Source organism: Tasmannia lanceolata, unplaced genomic scaffold, assembly GCF_043159265.1.
Source record: "Tasmannia lanceolata isolate RefF3 unplaced genomic scaffold, GAP_Taslan_0.1 ptg000007l, whole genome shotgun sequence".
NCBI classification, from domain to species: domain Eukaryota; kingdom Viridiplantae; phylum Streptophyta; class Magnoliopsida; order Canellales; family Winteraceae; genus Tasmannia; species Tasmannia lanceolata.
In genome coordinates, this window is record NW_027518684.1 from 19,552,021 (window position 1) to 19,578,283 (window position 26,263).

Consider the following 26,263-nt stretch of genomic DNA (forward strand, 5'->3'; position numbering starts at 1 on the left):
TATGTGCAACCAAACTGACCCAAAAGGAGTTGCCATGGAAAGGCCGAGATCAGATCTGATGAAGCATATAAAGCTAGAACATCGAATATATGTTCGAAACTAATCCGAATATATTTATCTCATAAAGCTAGAACATCGGCAACTGCACACAACAATTTCAACTCACTAAGACACCAAACAGAGGTTTGAAAAACAAAAAGTCAAAATTTGGAACAAAATAATATCTCACCTACAAATTAACAAAAGCTGCTTACTAATAAGATTAATGCTTCCGACGAGAGAAATGATTATCATTAGGATTCCTCTTTCCGCTGAAAACTGCCAATGCTTGTCTTACAGGGGGCTTCAATGGAGCTTTCTTATCGGCCGTGTGAGAGAAGATATCATCTGAACTCAAAATGTCCATTCCCTGTAACAGTAAAGAAAACAATAAGCCCGCAATTATGCATTGAAAGAAAGAGAAACAGATAGAGTTTAAATCTGCGCCACTAATTGGAAAGCAGAGTCCACAAGTGTGAAGAAAATGTGTAATTGTTGTCAAAACTTAAAAGAAACACGACCTGTTTATTGGGTTTCTTCTTCAATTTAGGGTAGAGAAGTTTGTTGGGGAGTTGATCTTCGCGTAAAATGAGGTTTTTGGTGATGGCATCTCTTCCACCCTGAGGCAAAGGCAGTGAAAACTGCACACAGGAAATTCTCATTGTATACATCAGATAAATAATTCAAAGATGAAAACTGAGTGACTTATGAGACAAATTGTTATTTTTTCTTTCTTTGAGACAATAATAAAAGAAAAAAATTACAAAATGGGCAAAGACAAAGATGTAACCCAATTAGCATCTATCAAGACATAGAAAGAAATATCAGCCCATTTACAAATACCTAAAATCTTATTGTTGATGCGGGCTAATATCCAAGGGCCTAGGCACCAATGGATCACCCACGCTATCACATTAGATGAATCCCCCTTGACCCTAAGCCTAGGACTCAACTTGCTAACATGAAATAAACATTCATAAAAGAATTTAAACATCATGCATCTACATTAGACAGGAACCTAAAGTCGAAAAAGAATCAGAAAAACAAGTAAACATCCCCTCATCCATCTACTTTGTATAAGCACCTAAACTAAACATGAGAAAACCTTCTAAAAATGACACACATGGTTTGGCACATATGTGAAGGTGCATGAAAGTTTTGTTTTCAAATTATAACCTATAACATGAGTGGGTCCTCAATCAGAAGACTACAGAAAAACCCCAAGACAGATTCCATCTTTCCTCATTTTATGACAGCAAAAAAGGTTTGCGAAATTAAACTTCATTACAGAACTTTTCTTTTTGAAAGATACATGATAACTATTCATATGAGACCCTGGGTTTAGAAAAGAACAACCAATAATTCTCAAGAACTTGAAGGCGAATGTCTTAGCTTGGGCCTCTAATAAAGCAGTTTGATCATGGCATCAAGCGGGTATCATTGAAGAAATAAGAGATCTTGTCAAACGGGTTTTGCCTTCATTTCAGCATAGAAAGCGTTCAGCTAATGAAGAAGCAGACAAGCTGGCCCAAGACGCTGTGGACAGAGGGCGTTTTTTTTTTTTTTGAATGAAGAGAGGGCGTTGTTGTTTGGCTCAAAGCGGCAGAGGGGAGGAATTCACCCGTTAGAAGCTTACCCAAGTCGAGAGATGCATGAAGTAGGGAAGAGCTGTTTCAGGTTAGGTCTTTGGGGTTGCAGGAACCATCAAAGTCCCTGCTGTGCACTGTATTTGCAGGCTTCAGGTGGAACCCCGGGATACTGGATTGGCAATATGTCATTTTGGGCCGGGCTATGTTATTGTAATTGTTAAGGGTTCTGACGGCTTCACCGTGTAAACAACAGGGAACTGCTGTAGCAGGACTGATGGTGGGACAACTCATCCCCCATTGCTGTACTGGGTCTCACAGCTTTCATAAAATTATTGTTTTTTTTTTCTTTTTTTTTTTTAGAAAATTCATAAAATTATTTGTTACCTTTCAAAAAAAAAAATCCCTGAGAACTTTTTTGAAAATAAATGATTTTATTAGTCAAACTATAATCGGAATACAACCATGGGCACCAGGTATCCCCAAGTGTACCACAAATACAGTCCAAACAGCCCAAAGATTACACAGTGAACCCCTCAGGGCATCCCCATGACCCCGTCAGAAATTCTAAAACACCACCAAATCGTCCCACACAAGAGAAGATTTTTGAACAGCAGGGCCCCTTTCTTGTGTGGTGCCAGAACGGGCTTAATTTTTTCACATCCGAGCAGGTTGTATTTCTGCTGACACCTCCAACCTGGTGCCGTAATCCAACTGCACGATCTGAGTAGCATCCCTGTCTGCACCATCTTTGGCAAACTTGTCCGCATCTTTGTTGGCCGAACGTCACATAAAAGCTGAAACTTAAGCTGGATTTGCTTCACAATATCCCTTTTCTCATCAATGACATTCCCTATCTACAATGGAATGGTTGCTTTGTTGGTAGCTCAATCTATAACATTTGAAGAGTCCCCTTCAAAGATCTCCCGACCCATCTTCCACATACCATCTCAAGCCCCACAATAAAGCTGTTGCCTCCGCCTCATTGGCTTATTGAGAATGGGGGTTATTATCAAATTCAGTATCAAGATTTCCTTGGGCGCCATTATCAAATTGACCCGTGTGTTTTTTATACTTAAAATGCACATGGGCCACCTACTTATTTACCATAGAAAAATAGAAAATTTTTAAGTAGTCCTAGTTAAGTTCTAAAGTATCCTAGTTGTTTTAGTCATGTTATTTCAATCCTATTAGGAGTCTAGATTAGGCTAGGACTTAGTTCTTGTTACAATAGGAATTAGGGGTGGACATGGTTCGGTTCGGTTTTGGGGTATACCCAGAACCGAACCATATATAATCGGTTCCCTGAAATTGGAACCAGAACCGAACCATATATGTTTGGAACCGAACCGAACCAGAACCATATATAATCGGTTCGGTTCGGTTCTGGGTTTACCCAACCTTCACCAAATGTAGATATTTTGCCTAAACGTGTTTATAATCGGTTCGGTTTGGTTCGGTCCTGTTTATATATGAACTACAAACACTAACATGCAAAAATTTGGGATAATCAGGCACAAATTTGGGCAATGCAAAAATTATATATGAACTACAAACATGCACAAATTTGGGATAATCAGGCACAAATTTGGGGGATGAATTAAAATTTTAAAAGCATAGCAACACGTTAAAGAGGGGTGAATTAAAAGGGGGTGGGGTGATTTTATCCAATGAGGAGGCATTGGGTTTTAAGGTGAGGGTCGGTTCTCGGTTCCGGGATCCCAAACCCAGAACCGAACCGAATTTCCATCGGTTCCAGGATATCAGAACCGGAACCGAACCATATAGATATGGAACCGAACCGAACCGAACCATATGTGCCGGTTCGGTTCGGTTCTTTGGTTAGAACCGGAACCATGTCCACCCCTAATAGGAATAGTTCAAGTAGCTTTTAATTTCTCTATACAATGTAAGGCATATGGCCCTTTCATATATGATATGTTATTGAATGAACTGGTAAATCAGCTCTCAAGTTTTGGTGCGTCCAAGCCAAGGAGAAGAATCTAGGTAGTATGAATTCCCTCTACTTTTCTTCCTCCCCTCTTCTTCTTCTCAATCCCTCCAACAATTCCCCTTCATTATTTTTGTGTCCTTGGAGACTTGCTACCCAAGATCGCCACCAGAGCTCCCTACGAGCTACGCCTTCACCTACGGCTGTCATCCCCAAAACCCTTTTCCATCTTTCTCGCAAACCATTGACCACTTCACCCTACCATTCCCTTGCCCATAGGCCATAGCCATCTAAACCTTTAAATCATAGCACCCAATTACCTTCTCCTATAGTCGCCTATCAACTCTAAACCGATTCAAATCCTCGAATTGAACAAGCACACATTTTCCATCATCCAACAGTCCACTGATTCCCTCCATTACCTGAATCCTCTAATTGACAGTCAACCAATCTTTCACTTCACATTGTTGCCCCTCTAATATTCACTTCCCGTACCTTGTCACATCCCAAACCTATCCCTTTCACCTGTTAATCACCCTTTTAAGGACCAGATCTGACCTGCGATCATCATCAATCCAGGATCAAACCTCCCCTAACGCCTTTGAACAACATGTTACAGATCTAGACCTGCCAAGAATTCCTTTCATTCAGTATCTCTAGTAAATCCAACACCCTATTTCAAACCTGCAACCAAACTGTCAGTTTACAGTCCTCCATCTTGGACTACCCAGCCGCAACCTCCAACCAGTCCTAAATACTTCACCTGAATCCTTTCGATACCCATAGCTTAAGCCTAAACAGAACCTGTAGCCTTCTCTATCAACTGCTACATCACCAAACCCTTCCAGAACAGGGGTCCCCGCCAAACCCCAGCTTACACCCCCACGCCCCCAACCAACACCACCAAAAAAGAAACACAGACCTTCCAGAACCCTTCTACAGCTCCGACGAATTTATTACAGTCACAGCCTTAAGCCCCAACAGTCCACTGTTACCTTGTTACAGTCCACCGTAACCCGCAGCAGTCCTTAAATGAACATGTAAGCAGTCCCCTACTACTCACTGAAATTTACAGACCTTCCAGACCAAAAATAATTCAAATTTACCATCTTCAACAGATCAATCCAAACCTGTAAATCCCTTTTATACCCTAGTAAACAGTACAAGAACTCTGCACCTATAAACCCTATCCCTTCCTAAAACAGCATTCCGCATGCATGAACTGCACTACAAGTTCCTTGTAATGCCATTTGGACTCATTAATGCACCATTCACTTTTTAGAGCTTAATGAACCAGGTATTTAAGGCCTTTCTTCCCAAATTCATCCTCGTATTATCTGATGACATATTAGTCTATATAGCCCCACTTGGACGGACCATTTACATCACTTGAAAACTATCCTTGAAATGCTTCGGCAAAACAATCTCTAAGTTAAGCATCCCAAATACTCATTTGGGCGTACACAGTCAGATTATTTAGGACACATTATCTCAATGAATGGAGTCGTCACATATCCAACCAAAATTGACAGTGAGATTAATGGGCCAAAACCCACAAATTCTAAAACCTTTCCGGGGTTATTGGGCCACACTGGCTATTACTGTAGAATATTGAAAACTATGGAAAAAACAGTAAGCTCCTAGAGAGATGTTAAAAAAAAAGATTATTTTCACTGGAATGAGATCTGACTTGGAATTTGAGAGGTTAAAACACTCTATGAGCACTACACTGATCTTATAGCCCTACCGGATTTTCACAAGAACTTGTAATAGAATGTAATGCCTCAGGAGCCGGGTGGGTACAGTATTATTTCAGAAATGAAGACCTATAGCATATACTAGCAAGGCCTTGTCACAAAGGAACACGAGACTGTCAGTATATGAAAAGGAAATGGTTGCCATAGTACATGATGTTAGTAACTGGTGTCCTTATTAAAAAAACAAAAAGCGCCGCTGGTTACAGCACAACCCTCCGAAAACCCACCCCCTCCAGGAGCCCCCAAAACCACCTCCTATTCACTCACTTCCACCTTGGATGTGTCATTGGTTTAATGCTCTGTTTTCCCTTATGCTTCGTTTGGTTGCACAAAAGCTCAGCAGCTGTCGGAATTTGGTTTGGATTTGGCATGTCATTCCATGTTTGGTTGCCAAAATAGCATTGGACTCCCTTGGATTTCTCCCATATAATAATTACTTGTGTGATGATGTGGATTCCTTGTCCCCTCTAAAAGCAAATCCTTCCAAGACTAAAAAATTTTGGTTGAATTTTCTAGGGAATGATGCTCTCTCTTTCTCTCCCTTCCTTCTCTCTTTCCTCTATCTCTATATTGGTAATGACACCCCTACATATTCTTCTACTTTCCAAGGATATGCCGTGCAACCAAACACTGCTTTACTATTCTCCGAGGTAATTCTAGACAAATCAAAATGATTGTCTCCTCCCGTATGACTTCTTTTGAATTCATATTCCACTACTTTGCGAGCCACCCCGAGCAACCAAACGCAACTTCACCATGTTCTTCATCGTCTTATACAAAATTGGCGTTTGCACTAGATCTTTCAGAGTAGGTTTTTCCATCTTCTCTTTTTTAACTCTAAGTTTCAGCTGCAATTTTTTATGACGTTGGGATTTAATCGTATTTGGAGCTTAGAAGCACGAAATGGAGGCAGGGGCGGGAAGCGTGGGGGCCTAGAAGAGTCTAGATTTGGGAGCTTCATGGGAGCGTGTATGCAATATTTTCTTTATACATCTTTTAAAATTCAAGTACATCAAAAAATAGTAATTTCTAACCATTTTCATTTATATATCTTTCAAAATTTAAGTGAGTCAAAAAGCAATAATTTCTAATCATCTTCATTTTCGTGCCCTCGTTCCTCGTGCCATCTGAAGATGCCTTTGTGCTTGCTCCAATGAAATACTTTGAAGAGTTGGAGAACTTTGATGCAAGGAAGTTCGTGATGGTGGGACTGATGAAGTAATATGAACATGTTGGGAGCATCATGGGAGCGGTTCCCGTTTCTTTGGGGTCGCACTCCCTGGAAGCTCCTTCCTAAGGAGCGCCGAATCGAGTTTCCAGGGTGGGAGCGGCACCCTGAGGGAAGGTTCCTGCTTCTAAGATTTGGAGTACTTAGTAGCAGCTCCATGGGCAAAAGATGAAGAGGAGAATGAGGCTTCACCTCAGGAACCTGGGAGCAGGGGAAGTTCTGAAGACAGGCTCTGAAAAAGTCATCGTAGCTAAAGAAGGAAGCGGCAAATATATCCGCTTACGCCTTTTACAGGTGGTTCTCAAAGGCAAAAACAGAAGGTGCGAATAGAAATGAAAGGCCTACTCAGAAAATGTTTCAAGAGAATGCCTCTCAAAACAACCTCAGCAAAGAGTCACTTCTATTCTGCTTGCGACGATTGCCTCCAATTTGGACTCTAATAGACCATCAGATTGCAGGCGAGTTCCTGAATGACCTTAGCTAAAGTGCTTGAATGTCAACGTAGAGATTGACATTGAGAGAGAGAGAGAGTACATCTCCATTCCATCTCTTTGTCCATGTGCCTCTGCTCTAAACTTCTGCCATTAGAGAGAGTTTACAATTTGGGGCAATAGATACAACCCCCAATCGGTCCTAGACAAATAAAGGGAGTTGCAGTACTGAGCATACTGACAAGCTATGGAAATTAATGAGTCCGTGCATAAATTTGTAACCAATACTAATTGCTGCTACTTGGGGAAAAATTTTAAAAAAAGAGACTTACTTTTGTGCCTCTAAGTGTAACACGAGGCCGACGAGCTGCTAAAACAATTCCATTTTCACCCACTGTTGCAGATACCTTGCGGAGTGTGCCACCATTGCCGCATTTTGGGCAGAATATCCTCCCAATTTCTGCAGTTACATTATTGCAGGCATGACACCTCAGTATCCACCTGAAAAAAAAGAAGTTATTAAATACCCTGACCCTGTGAGTCTCATGGATTTGTGATGAACAATCTGACAAGGGATTTGCTAGGCAGTTCCACAGAAAGCCATTTTGCGGCTGACTTTTGCATGTCAGAACAGCACCTCAGATGAATTTAATGAATAAGACAAAATCTGCTGAAAAGTGAGCCTGTGTGGCTGATCACACGTGCAAAAGTCAGCTAGAAAATGGCTTTCTGTGAAATTGCCTACAAATCCTATCTAATAACCAACAGTATCATTACTATCTTCAGAAAGTAAATTCACTATCAAGAACATCAAAGTAGGAATGACTAATGTTACACATCTTTCAGAGGGCAAGAGTTTGAAAACATGCGGAATAAATCACCAAGAAATAAGCATAAAACAGAAGCAACTTAGCAAAGTAAGAAGAAAACCAAATAAAACATCGGCAACCAGCAGCTTAACTAAATGTGAAATATTTCCTCTTTTTTTCTTTGATAAATGAATGTGATATAGACATATACCTATGCAACTGACGTATCTGCATCCCACCAGGCGCGAGAAGCCGTAGACCGATCTGGAGAATAACATTTTGCATTGCAAAGTCACTTGTCACACAGGCTACACTCGAGTCCGATAAGGATCTAAGCATCCAGCTCTGCTCACTACTACCATCATCCAGTAGAGATGTTCCAATGCTTTCATCCGTTTGACTCGAGATCTCTAACTCATCCAATCCAGTGGATATTTCATCTACATCTCCTTCAGCAACAATACTTTCATAATTTAAGCTTTCGTCAACCTCCACAGGGTCATGAGATTCCGCCACTTCACAAGACACGCCTACTTTCCCTTCCTGCAGAAACTCAGAGTCCAATTCACCCGCAACATTATCAATAAGTTTGGCATCCGTGTTTGTGTCTTCATCAGAATGATCAAGATTTTTGGATGCCTCGGACAATTCACGCCTCGCTTTTCTTCTTAGAAATCTCCTATGAGTGCTTCGACTGACAGCTGGCAGCCAATCACTGGCATTATCATCGCCTTCTCCCTGTGAGGCATCAATTCCATCTGCTACCATCTTTTTCCCTTCAATGATAACCTCTTTCTTAGGAGGCATGAACTTTCTTATTTTACTCGACTTAGAACCGTGATCTCCATCCACTTGAGGCTCAGCGAGGGTATCATTGCTGCAATCCACTGAATTATTTTCAGCCCCAACATGATCATCCATAGGGATGAGATTCAAGTTCATGTCTTTTAGTGGGAGGATTCGAGAATCAAAATCCGAGCCCGCGTCAACTGTGTGTTCCAGAGCTTCCCATTCTGCCAAATTAGGCACATTGGTGCCCCACCCAGGCATTTCTTTCTCAGGTAATTTCTTCACATTGACCACATGAAGTGGAGGAGGGCTGTGCCTAAGATGATTAATTCCATGGATCTGGGCTTCCAATGTATAAGTTAGAGCAATAAGCTTAAGATCAACATCTGAAAGGGTTTGTAAGTCCCCAGTTGCCCTTGCAAAGTTGATAACTAGAAAATCAAAATAGTTACATAAGAATGTATTTATTCCACATTACTATTTATCAACAAACAAACGCTAACATAAATGTATTGTGCATCCATCTCAATAAGTGCAGTGCAATTTAATTATATTGAGAAACCCTTCATAAGCGGCCATCATTTCATTTATCAACAGATCACAAGGAATGATGAAGAACTATGCAGTTTGAAGTTGAAATTCCACTCAGGAATGAGGTTAAATAACATTTTTGAAGGGGTAAAACAAGCTAGGAACTTGAACAAATACCTGACATTATGAAATATCATTCCATGCCACTAGGCTGATATGGAAATGAGAAGACAAGACTTCGTAAAGACGCATTCTGATGATTTTAGCCTCTAAAATTATGAAATATAGCTTTGACAAGTGTGTTTGTATTGTTGAGTCTTTATTCAATTTATATTGTGTCTTCTCTATATAGGTTCTATTTCATTTTACTAACTTCTTGTGTCTCTGTGTGTGTGTGTGTGTGTGTGTGGTACTAACTTCTTGTGTTTCAAGTAAAAAAAAACTCTGCGTGTAGAAATGCCAAGTAATTCTGTGTAGAAAAGCTGATGAAATTGCTAAGGAGGGGGCGACTCGGAATGAAACTTTTATTGTTTTCAATGAAGATCTTGCATAAATCCTTCCATTGTATATCCACCGTCGATTAAGGGTGGCTTGGCTTTGTTTTGACTTCTCGGGGACATCTTGTCCCCTGTTTTTTGGTTGTACTTGAATTGGGTTGATTAATAACATTGTTAATTTTCAAAAAAAAAAAAAAAGCCAAGTAATTCATCCAATGTCATAGCATGGGCAACTGGTTACCGGAAACTTCCTAGTTGGGGATGAGAAGCTCGCTTCCCCGGAAACTCACTTCTGAAGCTGAGTTCTTCTTTCTTTTCTTTACTTTTTTTTCTTTTTTTATAATGATTTGAAAGCTAAGTTCTTCTCGCTTCTCAAATTTAAGGGAAGTGCACCTCCCAGTCGCTTAAGTGTTTCCTCTTAATTAAGACTTAAGAGTACGTTTCCTATTTAAGTGAATTTTTCTCTAGGATATTTTCTCCTTTCGATAATGTTGAAAGAGCATTTTTAACAAAAGAGTGCATTTAAAGCTTGAAAACTCGTCTTAAGTTTCAAATGAAAATTGTGTAGATTTTTGTTTTCCCAAAAACGTAAGATTAAATATACATGAACGAGACATGTGCAAGTGTAAATTCTTAAAACTTGTAATTCTAATTAGTCATGAAGTCTTATTTCTTACTTGTAATCTTTACCAATATTAAACCTTCATCCATGCTTTTAAATTTCGGTTTCGGCTAAAATTTCGGGGTTATCCGAAACAGGTATTGACGCACAAAATCCCAGATTTTAGGGACGAAATTCTGATCAAAATTAGTGAACGCAATAAAAATTATTATTTAAATAGAAATTTCGATGAAATTCCCGAAATTAACGAATTTCAGTTTCAGTACCTTTTCGTTTCGGTCCTCACCGAAATCCGAAATTTCGGTTCTCACCGAAATCCGAAATTTCAGATTTTGGTCAAAATTTAAAACCATGTCTTCATCACTAGCCTGCTAGAATCCTACTCTTTATTTTTATTTTTTTGAATGGCAAAGATTCATTGATTAAAGAGAAAGAATGTGCATCACCAACTGAGGAGGTCGGCAAAAGCAAAGAAAAGAAGAATAAGAAAAGGGAAAAATACACTCAAGCATCACGGAGGAAGAAAGTCAGAAATTTCTAACTCCCTTCTGGTGACTCCTTCCCTAGCCAATCTGTCTGCTTCTAAATCTGCCCTAGATTCCCCTACACGGTCCATAATCTCATCAAACCATCTCGCAAATCTCCAAGGGTGAGGGCAACTTCCTTGTAACCATCTTATCACATTAAGTGAGTCACCCTCCACTATCACCCTTGCCAAATCGGCCCTCTCTACCAACTTAATGCCATGGAAGACGGCCCTGACCTCTGCTTCATTTGAATCACCAATCCCAAGGGGGCCAGAGAAAGCCCAAATCATAACAATCCTACTCTTTATATGTACTTCTTGTTCGCTTCCTATGAGGCTTATTTCGACTTCATGTTGACTTTCAATGATTATTCCAAAATTTTCTATTTACTTTTTGCTTCCCGCATTTTCTCTCTTCTAAACCCCTCACTTTCCGCTTTCGCTTCCCATATCACTTCTCACAATCGCTTCCCGCTATGGCAATTATGAGCGATTCACAAAACAATTGGGCTGTGGAAGCTAGCAGGACTCATTGACAAAATCAGAGACCTTGTCGAGTGGGTAGCACCTAAATTTCAACATAGAAGGCACTCGGCCAATGAGGATGCAGATAATCTGGCCAAGGATGGAGAGTATAGTGGTATAGGGAGGATACGATAAACATAAAATGTGACAGCTAAATGTAGCAGAGAAAGGGACAGGATCGGCATGGAATTGCTATCCCATTATATTCGGTGGTATGAATGGCACAGTTGGTGTGAGCATTTGAGGCACAGGGTCAATCACGATAGGGGGATTAGCATATTTCAAGATCCTAAGACCATGGGAGGAACTGAGAATCATTAGGGAAATGATGCATGTAAAAGAGTAGTGCTACATGGTGACAAGTTTACAGGTTATGTATGTAACTGGCAAGGAGCAAGGTAAGCACTGGTGAAGTTGGATTGTATCTGGACTAAATGGAAGGCCTCGGCCTATTGGAGTGAATTATGAAACTACTTTAGCTGCAAGGAGGTATCTAGATGGGGTACATTAACGGGCCTAGAGGGCCTCTGGTCTATAGTTTTATTTCTTGATGGGACGCCTTGAATGATGGAATTCGAAACAGCTATCAATAAATTTATTTTTTTATTTTATTTTATTTTTTAATGACTCACTAAATTTGTTACCCTTCAGAAAAATAAACAAGTAATTCAAATGATCTGACATTGAGTCGGAAGAGTGCAAGAGAACACGAAAGATTGCACGTGAAGAGCACAGAGACCTCATTTTTATTTTGGTAGCAATGAAGGAATAAAGCTTATTTTGTTCTTGTCTAATAGTATATTTGCATTATAACTAGTTGCATTTGATAAGATTTTATTGTAGTTCTCTTTTATATTATTTTACATTTGAAGGAAGAAGCTTTTAGCATGGAAGAGATTCTTGAAAAGGTTGAGAATTGTTTGACAGCATATTGAGTGTTCATCATTTATGTGGATGGGGTTTTTCTAGGATCATTGTATTCAACTCTCAATCTACGTCCATGTCTAATATAGTTAAGAGTCTGAATCTGAGTCTGTTCATGCCTCACAAGTAAGCAATCTTAACAGATTGCATGGGTTCAATTATGCAGATTTATTGGAACTTCGGATGATACATTGTTATATACAGTATTTTTGTATTAGAATCACTCGAATGTAATGCATCAAGAGTTCATGTATCATCCATCATATGTTGCCTGCATTAAGAGAAAATCGTGTTTGGAATGAGCACAAGAGAAGAAGTTTATGACTTTCTATCGTCGAATTGATGGCCAGTGTTATATCCCACACATAAACCAGATAAAAATAGAGAAGCCTATGGTTCATGATGAATATCCAAGTCTCCTTTTCTCTTTCATCCTTGTCTTGCTAAGATATTTAGTTCAGAGGGTAAGTTGATCATCAACAGTTTCAAACACCATGGGATTTATATAGATGTATCTAATGTATTTTACCTTGCCCTTTTGGTTTGAAAGCTTGGATTCAGATTTTTTTCTCACTTGGTATTGATATCCATCTCCTAGAAATCAAATCAAAATCCAAACTGAAACGCAACCAAACAAAAGATTTGAAGATATTAGATTTGAAATTCAAATCCTCACGAAGCAATCCAAACATAATATTTACTAACTTATAGATTTGGAAATTCTGGATTTTAAATCCACGTCTTTCAAAATCTCAAATCCAAATCCAAATGTCAGGCCTATCCAAACAGATCCTAAGAATACGGTTTTGCCTCTCAGTCGCATCATTTTGCTCAGATGTACCTAGCATTGTTTATTGATAGACAATATAGTTCACTTGTAGATAAACTGCAAATGCATCAAGATTGTGGCCTGTCTCTGCATAACTACCATAGTACCCATCCCCTTTATCAAACTGCACAACTTCGATCTTTAAATCGAGTTGTAACTCAACTTGAACCTTATAAATCTTAAAGTATCTAGGGTTTCCAAATTTCCACTGATAAGATAAACGTAACCGCATCAGAAAAAGTTGTATGTAAAGGAAACGAAATATGTCTCGCCACTAAAAGTAGGACTCGAAAAAGGTCCACAGATGTCGGTATGAATGACCTCTAAGATCCAATCTATTGTACTCCTAGTAGCACCCCTCTTACTAGTTCTTTGTATGTTTTTCCTTAATCAACTCCTTACAAATGCCAAAATCAGAAAAGCCAGCTGATTGTAAAACACTATCCTTAACCAGTCTTTCCATCCGACTGATGGAAATGTGGCCCAAATGTTTATGCCACAAACTGAAGGAGTTTTCATTTACCTGATTTCGTTCATTACCAACATATTCGATTTCAACATTCACATGCAGGAAAAGCAAAGTTTGAGCAAAGGAGCTACCTAATGTCAACATATAGAGATTGGCCTCGAGGGTGCCAAACCCAACCATAAAGAACCATGGAATAGAGAAAATTAGAAAAATCATTATAGACAAACATAAATTTAAAGCCCAAGAAATCAAGTTTTGACACAGAAATAAGATTTCCTACTCATAGTAGGAACATAAAATACATAAAACGTATCTATTAAATCCAAAATAAAACCACTCTCTAAAACTAGACAGTCCCTATGGCCCTCACGTTCGCCTCGACTCCACTTTTTACTTTAATGGTCAGGTATCCTTTCTTGAGTCTTTGGCTTCGGAGAAAACCCTGTATAGAATTCGAGATGTAAATAATAAATTCAGTATCTATCTACCAAGTATTTCTAAGAATATCAACTAGAAAGGATTCATGACAGAAAGTAAAGGCTTACCTTTCCTTTCTAGCCACTCTTGGTACTTGGCACACTCCCTCCGTATGTGGCCTCGCTTGCGGCAAAAATGGCACTTCATCTCACCAAGCTGACCCAGCTGAACCATGCCATCTGTAGCCTTCTTTTTGCCTTTTCCAGAACATTTCTTACTTTTCTTCTTGGAGTACCCTTTAGATGGGCAGTGACGGATAAAATGGGAACTTTCAAGTCTCCTCAACCTCTCTTCCTCCTGGACGCACATGACTAGCAGCTCGCTCATGTGCCACGTCTCTTTCTGCATATTATAGTTTGCCTTGAATGGACCGAAATGCGCAGGTAGAGTAGTCATGATGAAATGAACGAGAAAACCTTCAGAGATCTCGACATCCATCTCGTTCAGTTGAGATGCCATATCGTTCATCTTTGTGATGTACTCCCCTACACCAGTCTGACCATCATATCTCATCGTGATCATCCTCATTATTAGGGTACCTGTAAGTGCCTTGGATAATCCTCTAAAATGCTCCTCCATCGCCTGCAGGAACTCTCTTGCAGTCAACTCCTTCCTCTTATCCAAATCGATGATGATCCCTCGCATGGAAGTGGAGATAGTGCTCTTCATTATCATAAGACTCATACGATTTGATCTTTCCCACTTCTTGTAAGTGGCTTTAACCACAGTTGTACTTTGAGTAGTAGGTTTCACTGGTTCATCATACCTCAGCTCATAGTCCAGATCCAAGCAACCCAGCACAATATTGATATGTTCCTTCCACTTGTTGAAATTTGTCTCACTCAAACTCTCTACCCCGGACAAGTATTCAAAGATAGAACTCGGGTTTAGTGCTGTAAACACAAACACGCAGTTACTATCATGCTCACTACTAAGGGCACATATTTGATCCACAATTGGAGTTTATTCGTGCACTTCACTTTTTATTGATTCTACTTCCAGGGAAAATCAGCTAGATTGTCCAGAGTCACTTGAGCATATAAATTTATATGACTCTGTAGACACCCCATTTTGACCGAACCCTTTTACGTTTTGTTTTAAATAATTACCCTAATAAACTAGTGTTCCGAGGTCCCAAATTGTGCCCTAGGTTAGCTTAGGGTCCCACCGAGGTCCCTGTAAAATTTCGTCAAGATCCGTGCGCGTTTGCCTAGCAAACAAGCTAAGACAGTGTCGTGGGGCAAGTTCAAAAGAGTGACGATTTAGCAAGAAAAGGGGTTGTGCTGGAATCTGAAAAACCAGCAAATTCGCCATTTTGGGCTGTCCAGGAGGATATGTGGGTGCACAGATTAGTGTACAACATAATTGAGGAGTGCATTATCCAGGAGCTTGGCAATTTTGTAAATAAGAAAGATTCTTTTCTTCCTTTTCAAGTAATGATTAGAACCTAATCTACCTTAAGGGAGGTTAAGGGCTAAGATTAGTTAGGAGGGCATCTTAGGAAGCTTCCTAGGTGGTTAGAAAGCCTTAAATCCCCACCATTGAACATAAAGGGGATTTGAAGGGTTGAGATCAAATTTCTAAGGAGATATTTTCCATAGTGTTTTCCCCCTTGCTATTGTCCAAGACCACCTTTGTCTTGGAAAATGGTAGTGACGAATACTCCATAAGGGGTTGTCCAAGGCAATGAAAGGGAGGCTGAATATATCATTTTCCTTTATACCCCTTTACCTACCTGAGGCACACCCTTGTGCAATAGGATGTATTTGAAATCATATAAAGGGGGTTGTCCTGGAAGAAATGGGGGGGGGGGGGTCGGATTTATCACTTCCCTTTCTTTACAAAAGCCCGTCGAGCTAGGGTTTTAGGAGAGGCTCATTTTTGCTAACAGAGAAAGAGAGAGAGGAGGAAAAACAACATCCCTAATATCCAAACCGCATCCCATCTCCTTCATCCACCTACCATTATCTCCACCACCATTAAGCCCGACCACCTCCTCCAGCCAACCACCTCCGATCTTCTTCCTCTTCGCCTCCACCACCACTACCAATCAACACCACCATCTTCTTCTTCTTCTTCCTCTTCATTTATTTTTTCCCTACAAACCCACAGGAATCCGACCAACCACCATTTTCTCCGGCCGGCAAGTTCATCTTCTCCTTCTTCTTCTTCTTCTTCTTCTCCTTCTTATTCTTTGTTCTTCTCTACCATCATCTTCAAAACCCCACCTCCCATCTTTACAGCCCCCTTCTCATTTCTTATAACCCCGTCCAATCCTTAGATTTTGCTTCTTTCCCTCTTCTTCTCCAGTAGGATTTTCGCCGGAATCCGGTCACAACCTCCATTAAATCCGGTCCTCCATCCTCTAACCACCCATCACCATCCCAATCACCAAACCCTCATCAAACCCACCTCCATTTTTTTCATTTCAATCTCCTCTACTACCACCCCATCCCCACCTTCTTCACCACACCTCCACCTTCGGACCACCACCATTTCTTCCAGGACAGTTTAAAGCATCACAAGTCGCCTCCTTACAGGCCGCAGGTGGCTGGCTGGAGGAGGTGGTCGGGCTTAATGGTGGTGGAGATAATGGTAGGTGGATGAAGGAGATGGGATGCGGTTTGGATATTAGGGATGTTGTTTTTCCTCCTCTCTCTCTCTCTTTCTCTGTTAGCAAAAATGAGCATCTCCTAAAACCCTAGCTCGACAGGCTTTTGTAAGGAAAGGGAAGTGATAAATCCGACCCCCCCCCCATTTCTTCCAGGACAGCCCCTTTATATGATTTCAAATACACCCTATTGCACAAGGGTGTGCCCCAGGTAGGTAAAGGGGTATAAAGGAAAATGATATATTCAGCCCCCCTTTCATTGCCTTGGACAACCCTTATAGAGTATTCGTCACTACCATTTTCCAAGACAAAGGTGGTATTGGGCAATAGCAAGGGGGAAAATATTATGAAAAATATCTCCTTAGAAATTTGATCTCAACCCTTCAAATCCCCTTTATGTTCAATGGTGGGGATTTAAGGCTTTCTAACCACCTAGGAAGCTTCCTAAGATGCCCTCCTAACTAATCCTAGCCCTTAACCTCCCTTAAGCTAGATTAGGTTCTAATCATTACTTGAAAAGGAAAAAAAGAATCTTTCTTATTTACAAAATTGCCAAGCTCCTGGATAATGCACCCCTCAATTATGCTGTACACTAATCTGTGCACCCACATATCCTCCTGGACAGCCCAAAATTGCGAATTTGAACTGGTTTTTCAGATTCCAACACAACCCCTTTTCTGGCTAAATCGCCACTCTTCTGAACTTGCCCCACCACTGTCTTAGCTTGTTTGCTAGGCAAACGCGCACGGATCTTGACGAAATTTTACATGGACCTCGGTGGGACCCTAAGCTAACCTAGGGCACAATTTGGGACCTCGGAACACTAGTTTATTAGGGTAATTATTTAAAACAAAACGTAAAAGGGTTCGGTCAAAATGGGGTGTCTACAGACTCCAGCAAGACACCTGGTGTATCATCATGACCTTTACATTGGGTCGAGTAGGGGTGGCCAACCAGTTCGGTTCTCGGTTCTCGGTTCCTTTTTTTTCGGTTCTCGGTTCCATGAACCGTAAGAACCGAACCGAACCGGACCGAACATAATCGGTTCGGTCCGGTCCGGTTCTTTGGTTCTAATGGCTAATTATTAATTATTAATTATAATTTTTAAAAACTTTTAATTAAAGTTATAATATAAGTTACTTTCTTATTATAAGAATAGTATTAACTATTACTTATTAATATTATAAGTAATTTATATTATTAAGTATATGTATAATAGAAATATAAAAAATATTATATATATATATATATATATATTCAAAGTTCGGTTCTTCGGTTTCGGAACCGAACCGAGAACATTAGACCCGGAACCGAACCGAATAAGTTCGGTTCTTCATCAGTGGAACCGAACCGGACCAAAAATATTTTTTTACAGTTCGGTTCCGGTTCATTTCTTCGGTTCCGGTTCGGTTCTTCGGTTCTGGCCACCCCTAGGATCGAGCCAAAACATATTAAATGTTCTCACCTATGAGATTAACCAGACCCAGATAACACAGTAGTACAGTATTCATCTCCAATGTGCATAAGAAATACCTCAAATCAAGCAATTCATGCAGAATCTTCCCATGCCATCCATTTATACAAGGACACCAATTCTCTGTCAGGCTAATTGATGCCCTAGACGACAGACGTAACCAAAATGTGGTTTCAACAGTGCAATAAGTAGCACTACATGTGACATGGCCATCAGTTCTGTTCTAAACCAATTAATGGCACTCCCATTAGGTCTCCTCTCCCTCTTGAACTCTCCTACTTTATAATGTTCTTCACATAGCTAGACATTGCCTTATATTGTTTATCGCTTACCTAACAATTTTAATGAAATACCCCCCCCCCCCCCCACTCTCTATTACACAGCCCACCTCACAGTTAGAATTAACCTAACATTGCAACGATATCGCACTACAGATACTTAGAATTATCTTCTCAACTACTAATAAACAACAAAAAATAACCTTAATTATACATCAATCAATGTAAAAACATATAATCAACAAAATTTCAAAATCTCACCTTTCTTCAACGCTTCTTGAGAAGGCTCCATGATCTCTACAGGAAACGGCATGACCGCGAGCCTGTGACGCGAAACGGGGTCTCGTACCTACTCAAGTATAAATGATTAAATAACACAACCTCTAAAAAGCTTAAGCTTTTAAAGTAATTAGTTGTTTCAAATTACCTCTTCGAGAACTTCGCTTACAGAGACAAACTTGTCTGCAGAATTCATCAGTTTCTCTCCTCCATGAATTATAGCATTTGCATCGACTATGGCAACTGAAACCCCTTTGCTTGATTTACAGCTCTCAAGGAAGGGATTTAGGGTTTCGGATTGTGGTTTTAGAGGGGGTTGCTTTTGGACTATGTCGCTCCAGCAAGGGGCGGATCGTTTCGGAGGATTGGAATCCATTGGGTTATGGAAGATTGAACACTGGAAAAATTAGGGTTTCTTAGTTTCTTCGTTCTCGCGAGTTAGGGTTTCTGACTGGAGATTTTAATATGGTGTGTAGTCGTAAATCATAATACAGTCCAGTACGAGCCACTTTTAGGATGATCCAAACCGTCCATTTGTTAGGCCCGTGAATAGTTTGTGTCAAAAAATCGTTTCCATCGGATGATCCTAGCCCTCCAAGTTTTACAAAGGACTATACATTACACAGAAACCTCAATAGATCGGACGGTTAGGATAATGGAAATTGTTTTTAGGACATGCCTATTCACGTTGTGGCCCATCAAATGGATGGTTTGGATCATCCTACAATGTGGCCTTATCGTCCAATATATTTCAAAAGGTACTTAATGGCCCACATTATAGGATGATCCAAGCCGTCCACTTGATGGGCCACAACTTGAACAGGTTGTGTCCTAAAAAATCATTTCCATAGAATGATTGTAACCCTCCGATCTAATATGGTTTCCATAATGTACAGTTCTACTGTAGATTTGAGGGTTAGGATCATCCTATGGAAATGATTTTTGGGGCACAAACTATTCACGATGCGTAACTATCAAATTAACGGTTTGGATCATCCTGCGCCGGTATATTTCACAAGGTATTGTACGGCCCATGTCATAGGATAATCTAAACCGTCCATGTGAAGGGCCACAACGTCAATAAGTTGTGTCCTAAAAATCATCTCCATAGGATGATTCTAACCCTCCGATCTATAGAGGCTTCCATAATGTATAGTCCTTCTATAGATTATGAAAACCTCTATAGATCGGAGAGTTAGGACATCCGATGGAAATGTTTTTGGGCACAAATTATTCACAATGTGGCCCAAACAAATGGACAATTTGGATCATCCATTAATCCTACAAAGTGGGTGGTCGTGGATTATACGGCTACACACCACATTAGAATCAGGGGCTCATTTATTACATTTTTTATGGGTTTGCATGCTAGGAATTTAATTTTGGGTTAGACTTAGCTCAGAATGTGGCACCGAGGCAGGCAACCAAAGCGGTAACACTATAACAGGGGGCACAAGAGTTATTTCGCACTTCTTCCACAAGCCATAATCCTAGAAGTCGTACCCTAAGGCAATCTTGTTGACGGCTAGGATAAATATGGAAATTGCCTTATTAGATAAGTCGGTCGAATACCACGACTCCACAAAAGACAAGTTTCCTAAACTGCTAAGGACTCCAAATCTATAAAAGGGGTTCAAACTCCAAGTTAGGCATCACAGGGCTACGCTCTCAATCTCTCCTTAAGTTATTCCTACGTTTAGTGCTCAGGTTCATATTGTTTGGATCATCCATTAATGCTGCAAAGTGGGTGGTCGTGGATTATACGGCTACACACCACATTAGAATCAGGGGCTCATTTATTACAGTTTTTATGGGTTTGCATGTTAGGAATTTAATTATGGGTTAGACTTAGCTCATAATGTGGCGCCGAGGTGCCCGGAGGCTCCAGGGAACCAAAGCGGTAACACTGTAACAGGGGCACAAGAGTTATTTCACACTTCTTCCACAAGCCATAATCCTAGAAGTCATACCCTAAGGCAATCTTGCTGACGACTAGGATAAATATGGAAATTGCCTTATTAGATAAGTCGGTCGAATACCAAGACTCCACAAAAGACAAGTTTCCTAAACTGCTAAGGACTCCAAATCTATAAAAGGGGTTCAAACTCCAAGCTAGGCATCACAGGGCCACGCTCTCAATCTCTCCTTAAGTTATTCCTACGTTTAGTGCTCAGGTTCGTATTGTTTGGATCATCCATTAATGCTGCAAAGTGGGTGGTCGTGGATTATACGGCTACACACCGCATTAGAATCAAGGGCTCATTTATTACATTTTTTATGGGTTTGCATGTTAGGAATTTAATTCTGGGTTAGACTTAGCTCAAAATGTGGCACCGAGGTGTCCGGAGGCTCCAGGCAACTAAAGCGGTAACACTGTAACAAGGGCACAAGAGTTATTTCGCACTTCTTCCACAAGCCATAATCCTAGAAGTCGTACCCTAAGGCAATCTTGCTGACGGCTAGGATAAATATGGAAATTGCCTTATTAGATAAGTCGGTCGAATACCAAGACTCCACAGAAGGCAAGTTTCCTAAACTGTTAAGGACTCCAAATCTATAAAAGGGGTTCAAACTCCAAGCTAGGCATCACAGGGCCACACTGTCAATCTCTCCTTAAGTTATTCCTACCTTTAGTGCTCAGGTTCGTATTGTTTGGTGCTTTGTTCCTACTTGAGCGTCGAAGGGTCCCCCGAAGTCCAAACTCTTGGCCATCTATGACTTCTTTGTGGATGTCCTAAAAGGCCGACCTCGTCGATAGCACTCCCCCAAGACTTAAGTATGGATTTTGGCATCACTAGGAAGTAATAAATTTATAAGATTTCTTCTACCTTAATACAATTGGCAACATTGCGGTGGTTGTTTGAATTATCCTAAATAATGATATCTTAGTATCGGCCATGGTCCGAGATCGCCCAGATATCGGCCTCTAAGAACCTTGGTTATGGAGACCACATTACAAGATAATAGTGAATGCCGGTTATCACAGAGTGAGCCCCGCATTGTTTGATTATGGTTGCGATTTGATATCCCGTATGGGATTTCTAATAGCCAAAAAATTACACTAGCTGCACAATTGTAATACTAATAAGGAAAATGCAAAAAACGAGGATCATCATTACTATAGACACCTCATTTTGCACTGACTGCAACATAAAACGGTCTAGCACTTCAATGATATGCTTACTTCTTGAATCGAAGAAATGACTTTGACTAGGGGTGTTCATTATTTGGTTATAACCGAACCGATTTGAATTGCTTCCGTCGGTTTGGTTTGGTTTTTTCTTTTTTGGTTTCGGGTTTTTTTTTTTTTTGAAAATTCGGTTATTCGGTTTCGGTTATCTCAACAAAAAAAATCGGTTAACCGAAATAACCAAAATTTTGATAAAAACCATTATTATTTTTAAAAAAGTGCTATATGAGCACTCCGTAGGATGATCAAAACCGTCCATTTGATTGATCACAACTTAATTAGGGTGTGCTCAAAAAATTATTTCGATTGGATGATCCTAGCCCTCGTTTTTTAAAAATTCGGTTCAGTTATAATCGAATAACCACCCCTAACTTTGACTACAAAAGAAGTTCCCATGCCACTCAAAATTAAAAGGGCAAAAGTCCCCCAGGATAGTTCGAATAGACAGGTACCCAGCCGGTCGTACTCCACCTTCATGGGAGATGGCGCCGTAAAAACCTACCACTACATGTGTGCTCAACCAATCGTGGCATGACTTGATCTCTTTGTTGGGACCCGAGTAGGACTCACCCTTAAAAGCTAGCCTTTAAGGGGAGGGTGATACTACTTGTTGGGACACGGGTAGAACTCACCCTTAAAAGCTAGCCTTTGAGGGTGAGTTCTACTCGGGTCCTAACAAGTGGTATTAGAGACAGGGCGTGGCGACCCCGATGTGCCTCCAAGGACGGAAAAGTCCCTCAGGGAAGATCTCAGTAACCCCGGTGGTGTCCGAGGATGGAAAAATCCATTGGAGAATATCTCGTAGTTCACACATTGATCCTGCATATAGGGCGAGATTGTCCACATTGCTTTCGCGAGGAGGGGGAGACTGTTGGGGTTCCACACAAAAGCCAAAATCCCACATCGGAAAAGTGGTTTGATGTGGACTGGCTTACAAGGGTTTGAGCGCCCTCCCTTAATGGCTAGCTTTTAAGGGTGAGCTCTACCCGGGTCCCAACACTCCTCCTAAAAAACCACCAAGGACGGTTCACTGGGCCACTGCTCGATGGTTAGCGTGTCCGGCAGACGCCACCGACCGTTGACAGTGCCACCAAAAATATTGCCTTTTTCATTTTGACAGCAGTTGTTAACTAACCGCCACTGTCAAAAAGGGGTGCAACTATGGTCATGATGGATCGGATTGAGGCCAACCCTAACCCAACCCGATATAGCATTCCCTCAACACTATCCCGACCCAACCCGAGCCTCGGATCGAGGATGGTCAACCCTAACCCAACCCACATTGGGTTGAATCCATCGGGTTGCACCCCTATCGTCAAAACCTGAAAAGACGCCTAAAAAGTTGGGTGACTTGCCGAGTTGTGGCTACGACCAATCATGCATCTAAAAAAACCTGTTTTTTATCATTTCCCTTCCGATTATAAATAGAGAATCACCCCCTTTGAAAAATGGGCCAATGTTTAGAACCCCAGACCAAAGTTTTGGCCCATCTCGTGTTCAACTTAGACTCTCTCCCGGTACTCTATATCTACTCCGGTCCACCTCCTAACCCATACTCAACTTCCACTTCCCCTTAAGTCTCACGAAACAGGCTTTACATCTCCCAAATCCCGGAGAATACTCGGAGAAAAATAAGGAAACTAATTCGAGAAGCTTAGTACCGTTGGCCATATCTTAGTTCAACAAAGAAAAAAGTTTGCCTCATTCTATGTGGAGTGCAGAAAGAATGATCATCGGCTCGTAAGTATAACACATTTTTTTGTTTACAGTCATTCATTAGCATGATGTAGTAGTCTATGGAAAATGCTATCTAGAAAAAGGCCGGAGTGAAAGCCGTCACGTAGTGGGCCACTAATGATGGCGGATGCGGAAGCGTGGTGGAATGTTACGGTCATGGGTGGGGGCCCGCCTAGGTGGGATCTAACCTGGTGTGGGACATGTTTAAAGAGCCTAGCCTAACGCGTTTCATCAACTCTAGAGCTTCTGGCGCATTGGTTAGGTACCTAACACGATGAGGGTTTAAGATCGGTGATCCTTCAGGAAGCCTCCCTCATCGTTAGGCTCCATTTCCACGTCTTGTCACTTCCTTTGTGAAAGTAGCGAATAGATCCCTTCCCACTCACTTCATTTGGTCTCGCTAACAGCTGACACTGACAGTCCTCTCTCTCAAGGAATAATCGTAAGGGTCTCAAAGTCACATACTCACATTCGAGTTGCTTTGTCCATAACTCAATTTGAGGGAGAGTATGAACCACCATCTATTTCGTTTAAAACATCATCATTCAACGGTTCAAACACTAGTCTTCTCATAAAATAACAAATATAACACGGCTCTGGTCCACTTGGCAATATTAGACCGTTCATGGATGGATCACATTGATCGAAATATCCCATCCATCCAATAAAAAAAGTTAAGATTGTGCCTACACAAATAAGCTTATTATAGGCCCATCACTGTGGGGCCATCATATGAACAGTGTAGGTCATCCGATCACGAACCCACCACATGTACCATGTCTCAAACTCATTCCGATGATGTGCAAGAGTTATCGCCTTGTCGGTACTGAATCCTAGTTAGATTTATGAATTTAAACCCTAACGTAACCTTTCGTGAGTTAATTGTGGGGTCATGACTGAAGGGGAAAGTAGAGCTTTTGAGGGGGAAGAACTCATGGTGCTGGATGCTTTGATACCAACCTCCAACCTCGACGGGCACACACACACGCGCACGCGCGTGTCCATGGCTAGGTGGCAGACAGATACTTTGTTTTTTTTTTTATGGGTAAAACAGATACTTTGTATGCAAGCATAAGAAATGGAGAGCTCATTATTTGATGGGGACACCCCCCAAATGATATCATCTCCTTAGATTCCTTTCTTATTTTAGCATTCACTTATTCAAATGATTAGATTATGATTATGATTATGCAACCGAAATATGGGATTTGCTAGTCGATTTCTCTGAAAGCCATTTCGCAGCTCACTTTTGCAGAATAGAACAGCCACACTGGCTCACTATATAGCAGATTTTGTCTTATATATTTAATTCATGTGATGCAGTTCTTATATCATGCAAAAGTGAGCCGCAAATGCCTTGAGGCGAAATTGCCTAGCAAATATCTCTCTCTCTCTCTCGAGCTGGGCATTGCTTTTATTTCATTGCTTGAATACACAAATGATGGGACAAGTTGAGTAATCGGGGGACCGTTGATCTCGCAGACCATCTTGAGGCGACCCATATTGTCAGGGTCCCATGACACACAAAAATCCCATCAGTACAATTACTGCGTACAAAATTTGGCACCTCTCTTCTCTCGACAAAATCCTTAGGCTCTGATCACTTGTTTTCCCGGGAAAGGAAAAGAAAAAGTTTTCCGGGAATCTGACGTGGTATTAGGAAAAGAAATCCAGAAAAACTGTGTAGGAAAAGATTTTCCGAGAAACTGTTTACCCACCTTTTTTCACTAGTCTTCCCGGGAAAGCAAATCCGACCAAAATAGTGGGATTTGGTTTCCCACACTTGTGAGACAAGAGACATTTCCACATCATTTTTGGCAATTTCCATGTCATTATTTGACATTTTCCACCTAGGCTTGTTACTTTCTCAGGAAGGAAAGTGAACACCAGAATTCTGTCTTGTCAAGGTCTTGTCAAGGAAAAAAGAGGCTGTTTTCCAGGGATTCGCATTCCCGGGAACACAAGTGAACAGAGCCTTAGGCCATATTTGGCAACCATGATTTGGACTCAAAATTGGATGTAATCTTAAGTCCAATAATCAATTTTGGACTCCCAATTGATAGTCAAAACCCAAAGGCCCTGTTCGTTTTAGATTTTGACAACCGATTGTGAGTCCAAAACCGATTATTGGATTGTAAGAAAAACATATTTGATGATTTTTTTCTTGGGATTTCTTTTTCTTTTTCAAATGACCCTTTTTTGTGCTTAAAAAGAGTAAGACATTTTGGAAATGTTTTTCCATTCCAAACTTTTTTCAGAAAATTCCTACAATTTAAACAGGGCCTAAGCAGACAATTATGCCATGTTCAATGCTAACGGTCAACTTTTGGGTCCCATACCTCCTGCCCTTATTTGCAATCGAGATAGTTGATCTTTTTGTACATCCTTGACGCAACCCACATGGTGCTAACCCCATCAAGCAAGCATCTCATATGGTCACATGTAAGATAAAGTACTACAAAAATCATCTTTTTAATTCTTCTTGGCAGAACCATAGAAGAGGCTTGCTGTTTCAACAACATTAGGTTGTCGGTAAAATCAAAAGATCAGATCACTTTCATCTTATGCACCTTTAGGGCATGTAGTTGGCTACCATGATTTTTCCCCCTGTAATATTAGCTTTGCCGATGGTGAGCGGGGGGGGGGGGGGGGGGGGGTGGGAGAGGGATAGACAACAGGGACTAAGTGAGGAGAGGGTAAGAAA

At 40.8% G+C, this 26,263-nt stretch overlaps 1 protein-coding gene across 1 annotated transcript; it reads right to left on the minus strand.

The window, feature by feature from the left end:
- Positions 1-90: 90 nt before the first annotated feature.
- On the minus strand, positions 91-19,104 carry LOC143882221 (RNA-binding NOB1-like protein). Its single transcript, XM_077385707.1, has 6 exons — positions 18,781-19,104; positions 18,615-18,702; positions 8,013-9,021; positions 7,325-7,493; positions 561-680; positions 91-409 (listed from the first exon to the last, which is right to left on the minus strand). Exons 1-6 carry the CDS (start codon positions 19,006-19,008, stop codon positions 263-265), a joined length of 1,761 nt encoding a protein of 586 aa, XP_077241822.1. The 5' UTR covers positions 19,009-19,104; the 3' UTR covers positions 91-262.
- Between the last annotated feature and the right edge of the window lie 7,159 nt (positions 19,105-26,263).